The sequence below is a fragment of the Passer domesticus genome, chromosome 6 (assembly GCF_036417665.1).
Source record: "Passer domesticus isolate bPasDom1 chromosome 6, bPasDom1.hap1, whole genome shotgun sequence".
In the NCBI taxonomy this organism is placed as follows: domain Eukaryota; kingdom Metazoa; phylum Chordata; class Aves; order Passeriformes; family Passeridae; genus Passer; species Passer domesticus.
This window is the reverse complement of record NC_087479.1, coordinates 53,577,079-53,588,021: the sequence shown is the minus strand read 5'-3', so window position 1 is coordinate 53,588,021 and position 10,943 is coordinate 53,577,079. Positions and strand designations below refer to the sequence as shown.

General features: G+C 50.7%; 1 protein-coding gene across 1 annotated transcript; it reads right to left on the bottom strand.

Annotated features, from left to right (window-relative positions):
- Window positions 1-22: 22 nt before the first annotated feature.
- Window positions 23-10,936, bottom strand: MRPL21 (mitochondrial ribosomal protein L21). The gene is made up of 7 exons (XM_064425755.1): window positions 10,848-10,936; window positions 9,882-9,942; window positions 8,581-8,666; window positions 6,212-6,375; window positions 4,557-4,609; window positions 665-768; window positions 23-241 (listed from the first exon to the last, which is right to left on the bottom strand). The coding sequence occupies exons 1-7, from the start codon at window positions 10,876-10,878 to the stop codon at window positions 177-179; spliced, it is 564 nt and encodes a 187-aa protein (XP_064281825.1). The 5' UTR covers window positions 10,879-10,936; the 3' UTR covers window positions 23-176.
- Window positions 10,937-10,943: the final 7 nt, after the last annotated feature.

Here is a 10,943-nt window from a genome sequence, read left to right as displayed (position 1 = left end):
TAAACACCAGCAAGGCTGAAGCAACAGTTTAAAAAATATTTCATTATTTTAAAAAGAAAGCACATAGACATTTCCATTTCCCACCACAGCAACAAGTCCAGAACTTCCCAGTGCCAAGGCAGTTTTATTTCCACAATTGCCTGGAGCAGCAATGATTCCCAGGAACACCTCCCCAGTCAGGACAAGCAGGGGTAGATTTCAATGGTGTTGATCCGAAGGACAGTCTGGGGGTTAGCAATGACTGAAAAAGAAGGAAAAGGGGGGGAAAAAGGATCAGGTAACAGCATAAACCTGGTGCCTACCTCATTCCAGGGCTCCTGCTGGCAGACAGTGCCATTCCATGGGGATGCCAAGGACAGCAGGTCCCACAGGGCAGCCTGGTCAAGGCTTTCCCATCCATCCCATGTAAAAATAGCCATAATTCTTCCCTCTCTCAGAGAAGAAAGAGTCATTTGGCAACCAAAACCTGGGCAGGACCCTGTTTGGGCTTGCTGGGAGCTGTGATGACACACCCAATGTTCAAGGCTGTGGGTGCACCTGGGAGAGGGGCTGGCCCTGAGGGGCTCTGGGGACACGGAGAACAAGCCCCTTCCTCAGGTCCTGGTGCTGGGATACCTCCCCTCCCACGTCCAGCAGGGAAGGAAATGTGTCCTTTGCCCCTTACTTTTCTTCCTCTGGTAGTTGTGCCTCCTCCAGAAGCGCATGTTGACCTTGGGCCATGACTCTGTCTTCTCAATCACCGTGGCCTCCACACGCACCAGGTCCTTCCTTCAAAGGAGGGTCAGAAGCACCAGGTTTTAGTTGCTCACATCCTACCACTGCTAGAAATGAAGGGGCTGTTTTCAAGCTAAGAATGATTTATTGCTCAGATCAACACCAATCTCAGCGGCTGTAAGATTTTAGAGGAGTAAATATTTGGCCATAGGTCAAGAGCAGTCACAAATTTCTTTGTTACAAGGCAATATATTAACTTCCTAACTCAACAGACAGTTGCCACAGGGTTTATTTTACTTTCCTAACTTATCACCTTTACTTACTTCTGCTGCACTGCAGATACTTTTATCCAATGGGTTTCTAACTCACAGGCACAGATATGTTTTTATTATAACTTTTAACAACTACACCCTCATATTATAAACTCTTCACTATCTTATCAGTACAGTTTCTCACTTACTTCAGGTATATTCTCACCTACAATGATATAAGTTCATGATTTTTTGGTTTAATATATGTGTATTGTATTTTCACATCAACCTAAGCTTCTTTTAAGGCTGCAGATCAAACTTTTAAGTGCTACTCTTGGGCAGCAGATTTCTGAGAGAAGAGACAAAGGGATGACAATCCTGGGAATTCCAGATCCTCCATGGGAGGAGGGCCACCTGCCCAGGCACAGCCCAAAGCCTCCAGGTGCTGCAGCTGGCTCAGGTGTGACAGGTCACAGCTTCCCTGGCATGAGAGGGATGAGATCATTCCACCAGAGCAGGCAGCAGACACAGGGACCTGCAGGAACTTGTAAGACTGAGGCAAGATAAATTCCCATGGCACCTCCAGGTGATCTCATGTGCCCTGCTTTGGTTTTGGCACAGGATGAGCCCATCCCTGCCCCTGGTCACCAAGAAATCCTTCCTCCCCCTCTAAAGCATCACAGACAGCTGGAAGAAAATCTCACCTTGTTGGAAACGCTATAACTTTCCCAATAATTTTTAAATTAATTGTTTTAATGAACCATAAGCAATTTTCCACTGTAGCCAGCGTTTAGCAAGGCTTGCCATAAGCTGCTGCTGTTCTGGGAACACAGTTTTGGGGAAAATCACATTAAATTACTAAGTTTTCAAGCTAAAACAACTGTAATCAACCTTGATATGCTTCAAGGGTCTCAGAAGGTGAGAAGCCCCAGGCAGGATCCAGACAGGAGCTTTGGATAAGGGGGTTTTTAGTCAGCAGCCACAGGGAAGGAGGAGGAGCTGCTCTTCCATGCACAGCACTGCAGAATTCCATTAAAAGCTCGTTAACTTTGCCACAGGAAGACATTTAAAGACCATTTTGCTGACAAACTGCTCTGTCTGCACTTGAGGGGGGCAGAGGGGGAAGCCCATCCAGCTGAAATTGTTCCAGCAAGGTCACTGGGAGGCCAAAGGCTTCAGACAGCCACCATCTCTTAAAATCCACCCTGGGGGTGTGATTAAATCAGAGATTGGATCCCGGAGGAAACTGATTTATCTGCAGTTAGTGACCAGTCCAGAAGAAAATATATATAAAATAATACAGATTTTAAGAAACCACTGTGTGACCCCGACATCCCAGCTGCAGGATTTACTCCAGCATCACTGAACCACACACAAACACTGCAACCCTGAGGGAGGAGAAACTAGAAAGCAAACTGCACTCCAGCCGTGGTTTACCACTAATCTGGGACTGAACTTCCTGGATTCAAAGCCCTGATGGGTTCTCTTTGGGACTCAGCTCTAGGAACTGCTGGCAGGAGGCTGAAGCACAACAGAAACCAACTTGCTGGGGAAGAGCTCATGGGCAGGACAAGTTCTCAGCAAAACAGAGCCCAAGGAAAAAAAAATAAAAATCTCTATCAAACGTTTTAGGTATGACTGGAATGTCCATAAAAATAAGAAGGGGGTCACACATTTCCCAGAGCCCGACACAGCTGGGCCTGCAGCCTTCAGGATTGGATTTTAGCAGGAGGTGAGAAAAACTCAGGCTGGAACCTCATGGCTCTGAGCTGGGCTGAAAAGAGCTCTTAGCAGGCAGAGGAAAAGATGCAGACAAGCTACAGGATGCTAACTCTTGGATCACAGCTCCAGCTGCCAGGCTCACTCCCCGCAGGACTGAATCCCAGCCCAGCTGCCCGGGACAAGCACAGGTCCAAAGCCTTTGGCACTTCCACTGCAAAAAGGGGCAGGTAGCAGGAGAAACAGCGAGCTTTCCTAGAGGGAAAATTCCCATCAGCTGTGTTTTGTCTAGAAATAAGCCAAACTTTCCCTGCACTCGTGCCTAAGGCAGGCTCCAAGCCCTTGTGCCAGCCTGGCTGGCAGCGACTTGGACAAACACGGAGCCCAAGAGATTCCAGAGCAGGAGCCAGCCAGAAGCTCCCAGAATAGCCTCCAGCATGCAGATGGGGTGTGTTAGCATTTAAAGAAGTGTCATCCCAAGAGGTAACAGGAAAAAAGCCTGTCCAGCTGTCCCAAACAGGACACGTTTGGGAGCCCACAGGAAGCGGCTCCGGTGAAGTGTCTCAGGCTGTGAGCGCTCACTGGGTATTTATTTATACAACAACAGGAACACAGAACTGCCTCTCTTCTCATCCAGCCTCTCCTCTCCTCCCCAAAATGTCTGTGGGCTGGGGGATTGTGTGAGAGAACTGCAGTGCACGTTGCTGACACCCTTTCCCCTTCCTCCTTCTCCTTTTCCTCATCCCATATCGGAGAGCTGGGATTTGGGTGGCTCCCTGCAGCTCAGAGGGTCATGGCATCTCTCTTCTTCCTCCCACTGATCCCCTTCCAGCCAAAGGCCCTGGGGGCCAGGCCAGATGTGCAGCTGCCAACACCTCCCACAGCCTCAAAGCACCTGCAGGAGCCAGCAGCTGGTTTTCTTCCTGTGCTGGAGCTCCTGGCTGTCCCCTGCCAAATCCAGCACAAAGAGCTGCCAACAACCACCCCGGTGCCCCTGGATCAGCTGGGGAAGGAAGCTGCTCCTCAGCTGCCTGACATGGCACATCCCAACACTAAAAGCTCCTTTCTAGTCCTAAAAATGAGATTCCCCACAGGCAATACCTGGCAGCAACTCAGAGAATCCTGATGATCTGTTATTCCAGATCCACTTGCAGTGCTGCTACAAGGACTGGCAGCTCCCAAAATCCTGTCCAACACATGGACCTGAGGCAGGTACCACCAGTGCCACTGGAGCCATGTTATCACTGCACAAATAACTCCTAAATACCACCAGCAGTAACACCTGGCCCACACCCCCCTTCCTTCTGGGAAGGAAAAAGCCGAGGAACCAGGGGGTCTATACAGCAAGTCCTACAGCAGTGGGATGGAGGCAGTGCCAAGGGATCAACTTCTCCCAGGTTCTGTGACTGCTGGATTATGTGATTAAGAGGAAGGGAAAAATCAGGAACACTGAAATTAGCGTTAAGGCTTGCTGGAGTAAGTCAATGGCAAAGGGAAAAGAGTTAAAAACCCAACTTAAGGGACTAAGGAAAAGGATTTCTGGCTTATTTCAAGATGACTACCACCAAAATCAGGATAAGAGTGTAGAGATATTGAAGAGCAACATGTCCTGCTAGTTTGTGCAAGAAGGAAAAGATCCATCTGAGGTGAATACCCACGAGCTCCCTCAGAACTGAGACCTGCTGCCCTCCCAGCACTGGGGTGGGGGAGAGCCACCAGAGGCTGATGAGCTGTTTTACTGGTGGTTCTTTCAAAAACCACGAGGCTGGGATCAAAGTCAGCGCTGATAAATCCCAGTTTCAGGGACTGCAGAGCCCTGAAGCCACAATTAAGTACAAAAATGTCATATAACTCCTTTATGAAGCATCTTACCCCAGCAGCGGCCTTCCAATGAGCGTGAAGTCATCAGCACCAACCAGCAAAACCTGGGGGAAATAAATCAGCCACAAATCACTGCTCATTGTCCTGGCAGAAATGCAAACAAGACCTTTCAAATTCTACAGCCATAAAGGAGTCAAACTGCTTCAAACCAGGCCTTCCCACATTTCAAACCTGACACTAACTGGAGGGGTAGTGAGGAAAGCTGCTAACAGGCTGCAGACAGAGCCATTACTCTTCCAGAGAGCTCATCCCACTCAAACAGGCTGCAGAAGTATCTTCCTCCATGATCAGAACACACTGAACCTCTCTGTCCTGGCTTACCAGCAGCCATAAAAAAATATGAAAAGCAATCAGGGAAGAAGAATTACCTGCCTCGTGTGGGATCTGGACAAATGGCAGCTCCTGAACCGCTGCATTTTTACAGCAATTGCTACAAATCCCAGTGGAGAAACAATCCCCTCATCCTCTCTGTAAGACCTCCAGATGGGGAATAAAGAAATGAACATCTGGGGGTTCACCAGCCCCTACTGTTTTGGGGGATTTCAGCCACATCTAAAGGAACAGGCAGGATAAGAGAGGATAACAGTAGGAAGAGGCTGCATTTCACTGAAATCATCGAGTTTGAAAGAAACCTTCAAGGTCATGGAGTCCAGCCCTCAAAGCCAGCACTACCATAATCTTCCCTAAATCATGTCCCCCAAGCACCACATCTGGAGCCACTTCTCCCAGGACTGCCTCACAAATCCTCTGGCAGTACTTAAAAAACACACAGAAATGGTCATGAGAAATCCTGGCTTTTGTTCTAGACAGAAAAAAACAAACCCTAAAGGGCTCTGGTGTTCAGGCAAATTTTCTCCTTCGCTCCCATCTAGACCTTTGCATTCTGAGCTGGCTACACTACAGAAATCCCTCCTCTCTGCTGCACACAGGGATGTGGGACACAGCTGAGGACATCCCTAAAAAGCTGCTTCAAAGCAATGGACAAGCACAAAAACTCCACAGCTCTCCCTAATCACTTGCTTAGCTGTAACAAACAACATGAAGGTGAAGCCAACAGAATCCCACTCCATAATATTTCCCTTCAGCCTGGATTAATGAGCCTCTGCAAGTCCCTGCTGGTTGTCCAAGGCTGAGGACAAAGATATTAATTGGATCTTGGCAATTCTCCCCTCCGTGCCCCATCCCTCTGCCTCCACCCGGCCCAGCACGATAAGGATCTTGCAGAGCCCTGAGGAGTTTACAATCCCTCTGGGAGACCTGCAAGGATTTAAGAGGCTGGACTCGATGATCTTAGAGGTCTTTTCCAGCCTAAATGATTCTGTGATCCAGGGTGCTGGAGTCTCAAGGCAAACACAGGCTTTCGCTGCCGGCTCTGGAAACAACAACTGTCATTTTCTTTTTTTGGGAAGGAGTTAGGACAACAAAAATCTGTCTCCCCACAGAGTCTGGCAAGACTCACTCCAGCCCTGTTGAACAGAAATCACAATAATATCTGAAACTGGAACAAAACTAAGGCAACTGGAACAAAACAAAGGGCTGGAGTGAAGGTGGGAGACCCCCAGGAGCACTTTGGGACGTGGTGTTAAAACCAGTGATGGGTTTTGCCTCCAGGAAGGTTTCCAGGGAATCTGCCCCGTTTTTTTCACCTTTTCCATGCGGATTCGGTCTCCACACTCGGCCTCCAGGACATTGTCCATCATGATGAGGTCCTCACTGGTGATTTTCCACTGCTTGCTGGCGAAGTGGACGACGGCGAAGAGGCGCCCGTACTGCCCCGCCGAGATCAGCCCGTTCACCTTCCGCACCACTTCTGCTGGCAAACAGCGGGCCAGGATCAGGGCAGCACAGCCAGAGAGCTGGCAAGGGCTGGGAAAACCCACCCAGCCACCCTGCTCTTCCCCCCAGCACGCTTATCTCCTGGGAATCTTTAAGCAAGGATCAACAGCAGTGTTGCTTCCCAGATGCGCGAGCCTCCCTTTCTTAAAATTAATGATTTATTTGTATTTTAGGTGCTGGCAAAGCCACACATAAGTAAACATCTTGTATACACTGTGAAGCTTCTCTACACTGCTGACTTTCAGCCCATTCCTCAGGCATCCCAAAATACACTGTACTTGGATATAAAGCATTCCAGAAAAGAGCTCTTGTCCATGCGCCCTGTGTTTGGAGGAAATTCCCTCCATTTCCAAGTCATATGCAGACAGCCCAGGGCTCTGAGCGGTGCCTAAGGCACACAGGAACATCGGGAAGAGCTTGGCAGAGTACCAGGGAAGAGGCTTCCAGCACGTGGCAAAGCCTGGCCCCAGAACTTGTACCTGCAGCAAGGACAAGACAGACCTGTCCCTCGCCCTTTCCCAGAAAAACCTCTTCCCACGTGCATGCAGAGTGGTGCCAGGAGCAGGACAGATCCCAGAGACCAGGTCCTGCACATGGACAAACTCCATTCCCTGTGATCAGCTTCCTGGGCAGTGAATCCAACCCCAGTTTTTTATGGGAACACCAGAAGGTGTTGCTCCCTGACACCATCCCACAGCCAAGCAGCAGCTTCCCACCCTCCCGAGCTGCTCAGAAAAACACATTAAAAAGTGGCTGAATCATTTTTGTTTTTTTTTTCTTGGAATGCAAACAGAACATCCCTTTGGGACAGACAGGAATCCAGCAGCCAGGCAAACCCAACCCAATCCTTACAGGAATGCTCAGAAAAGGTCCAAGCTTCAAGCCCTAGGATTCAAACTTAAAGACACAGGTAGGAACACAAATTATTTGCAGGGCAGGAGCTGCTGCAATTCCCACCAGGATAAAGAGTTGCTGATAACTCCTCCAACACCTCCAGTGCCAGGAAACATCAAGTGCTTTCTGGCTTGGATCTGAGCACCATGTGGAGAGACCCATCCTAAAATATCCGGGGCTGTTTCCACGGCCAGCGGGAGGCAGGAGTGAAAAGCTCCTGCTGCTGTTCCCTTTGGATAAGCACAGCCAGCAGATAAGGATGCAATGCTCAGCAGGAGGCAATGGCATGGGAGCAGGATGGCACCAATCCCTGAGGATGGGACCCTGCTCCCCACAGGGCTGGCAGGGAGCAGTTTGTGGTTCACTGCTGGGTTATTCCAGACGCAGGGACAGGCACCCATCTGTCACCTGAGGGATTATTGATACGTGAATTTTATCACAGAGCAGAGGAAAAGCAGGATCAGAACAGGCCAGCAGGAGTGTGGAGGCTCTCTCCCAAGCACACCCCTCAGTCAGGGACACATTCCAGCCACGTGATGGGGGACACCTGCAGGAAGGTGGGCTCAGCTCTTCTCCCCAAACTTGTCACCCAGCCCAGAGCACTGAGTGCCACGTCTGGTCATTCCCTGGACACCCCCATGGATGGGGACTCCAGACCTTCCTGGGCAGCCCCTCCCAGTGCCTGACAGCCCTTTCCAGGAAGAAATTCCTCCCGATGTCCAACTTGCATCTTTCCTGGCACAGCTTGAGGCTGTTTGCCCTCACCCAGCAGTCCTGACAAGCTGAGGGGACAGGGACATGACCCCCAATGTTCTGTCACGCTGTGTCCCACCTCTGCAGGTCTGTCCTGTGCCCACCATCCAACTGCTCCTGCTGGCTGGATCTTCTGTTTCATGCACCAAAATACACCAGCTCTCCGTGTGCCCACCATCCAACTGCTCCTGCTGGCTTTCATTTAGCCAGTGAATGGAAAAGAACTCGTTTCTCCTGCCCAAAATGCTTCTCTCATGCTTTAATTTTTTTAATACAGTGTTTCGTGCCACACATCACATCAGGCAAGGTTCCTCTGGGAGCGTGACAAGCTGCCCTAAACTAAGGGGAAATCACATTGTACCCAAATCTCCCAAACCTGGAGAGCAGCTGGAGCACAATTCCAGCGACACCGAAACACGTGAGAAATTAAAATTATAAAAAAAGAAGTGAAGAACACAAACTTCCAGCTGAAGACATTTATGCTCAATCAGGCCTTGAGGCAGTGCTGGAAGACCAGATCTGAGACCTTTACCTGCATGATACTTGGCTTCTTCCACTGGGTCTGGAAGTTTCACCTCAGGCCATGGGGGCGAGGTCAGGGAAGTTTTGGCAACAAGTCTGTGAAGGACAAGGTAAAATTCACTGCAGCAAACAGACACTGCCAAGAGATGGAAAACAGGGAGAAGAAAGAAGGAAAAAGGAGATGGAGTAGAGCTGGATCTAACTCACAAACACCCCACCAAAAGGCATCAGATCACAGTTAACAATTAGGCAAGAATCTACAATAGCACAAAAGCAATCTCAGATATAAAGAGGAAGGAGTTTTGCCTTGGAAAACTCCATGAGATGAACATGAAAGGTCGTGATTTCCGAAATCTGAAAATTCAGATTTTGTAAACAGCATCCCAAAAGAAAAAGCAAATACCATCCCCCTCAGCAGTGGGCAGTTCAGGTTTTCCTGCATGCAGAAATCCACACTTTGCCTAAGCAACACAGGATGCACCAAATGCATAAAATATTCAGGAATAAACACGAGACGTAGTGGAAAAAAGCAAAACGGACTCAAAATCCCTCGCAATGCTTGATTTACTCTTGATTTACTCAAAATCCTTTGCAATGCTTGATTTACTCTGTAACCCCGAGCCAAACATCCCAAAGGGCTTTAATTCAAGAGGAACTGCAAGCACCTGTGAGTACACAACCACAGGCACCGAGGCCTCACGGGGTTTAGTGAGGATTCTGGGTGCTGCATCACCCAGGCAGAGATCCAAGGATCCGTGGTCCTTGAGGATGAGCAGGAAGAGGGAACAGTACATCCTGCCATCCTCTCTGGCAGGAACTCTCTGCTCCTGCAGTGTCCCCTCCTGGTCACTGAGGCAGCAGCAGCTCCTCAGTCCTGCAGGAGATTCCAGCACAGGGAATGGAACAAAGGCACAGCAAGAGGGCCCAAAGGGCTGGAAAAAGCAAAAGCCTGAAGGTGCTGCCACTGGAGGAGGTGTCACAGGATGTTCCTGAATGGTTTGCCTTGGAAAGGATGTTAAAGCTCATCCAGTCACAACCCAAGGCAGGGACAATTTCCACCAGACCAGGTTGTTCCAAGCCCTGTTCAACCACACCTTGAGCATTTCCAGAGATGGGGCCAAAAAAACCCCAAAAATGAGGGGAAGCATCCTTCTGGGAAAGGCGACTGAAGGCAGGCAGAGCCCAAAACACTGCGGAGTGACCAAGGGGCAGCCAAGTCTCCTTCCCAGAGGAAAGGCAGCTGCCCTCCCAGCCTGGAAGCAGGCCAGCATTCCGGGGGGAAGAGGCAAAGTGACGGGTGTGTGACATTACCCTGGCTGTGGGGATGAGCTCTGGGAACTCCGGTGCCGCACTGCAGCCGAAAGCAGCGAGGCTGAAAGGGAGAGAAAGAGAATTAAACACAGGCAGCAGCTGCTGGGCTTCTGCAGAATTCCAGAATCATTCAGGCTGGAAAAGTCCTCCCAGACCATCGAGTCCAACCCGTGACTGGTCACCACCTTGTCACCCAGCCCGGAGCACTGAGTGCCACATCCAGGCATTCCTGGGACACCTCCAGGGATGGGAACTCCACCACCTCCCTGAGCAGCCCCTTCCCAGCCCGGGAAGGAGATCGATAAAGCCTCCATTCCCTACTATCCATTGGGTTTATGAAGGGTTCATGCCAAGGTGGAAAGAACTGTGTAAAGCTCATTCTCCTTTCTGTTATCGCTCCCTGACTTTCGGGATGCTCCGAGGCTGACGCTTCCACCTCTGGGAAGAGCTCCAGGGCCCATCCTGCAGGTGCAGGGCAGGGACACCGAGGGGCCAGGAGGCAGCAGTGGGGACCCAGACTATGCCAGCCTCCTTTCCTCCCAGCAGCAGGCAGAGCACAGCTCTTCCATCCTTCCTTTCCATCCTTCCTTTCCATCCCTCTTTTCCTCCAGCAGCTGGCAAAGCATTGTCTTTCTTTCCTTCATTCTTTCCTTCCTTCCCAGCTGCAGCAGGCACAGCTCCTTCCTCTCCTTCCTGCCCTCCATCCCAGCAGCCGACAGAGCATTTTCCTTTCCTTCTTTCCTTCACTCCTCCCCTCCTTTCCCCTCAGCAGCAGCAACAGCCCCGTCCGTCCGTCCGTCCCTCCATCCATTCCTCCCTTCCAGCAGCAATCAGAGCTCCTTCCTTTCCTTCCTTCCCCACCCCCCAGCAGCAGGCAGAGCTCCTTCCTTCCTTCCCCCTAGCTCTCCCTCCCAGCGGCAGGGACAGTCCCTGTCCCTGTGTTCCCGTGTCCCGGTCCCCGCTCACCTCCCGCCCGCCGCGCTCGCGCCGCCGCCATCGCCGTGACCTCGCGCCGGAGGCGGAACCGCGGGGGCGGGGCCTGGCGCGCGGAGGGGGCGGGGC

What these genes read in the sequence shown, in the direction of transcription:
- MRPL21 (XM_064425755.1), bottom strand. Translation starts at nt 10,878, where the DNA reads ATGGCGGCGGCGCGAGCGCGGCGGGCGGGAG. An exon ending in GCGAGCGCGGCGGGCGGGAG is followed by an intron (nt 9,943 to 10,847) that starts GTGAGCGGGGAC and finishes TCTCCCTTTCAG; the next exon opens with CCTCGCTGCTTTCGGCTGCA. An exon ending in CAACTACCAGAGGAAGAAAA is followed by an intron (nt 242 to 664) that starts GTAAGGGGCAAA and finishes CTTCTTTTTCAG; the next exon opens with TCATTGCTAACCCCCAGACT.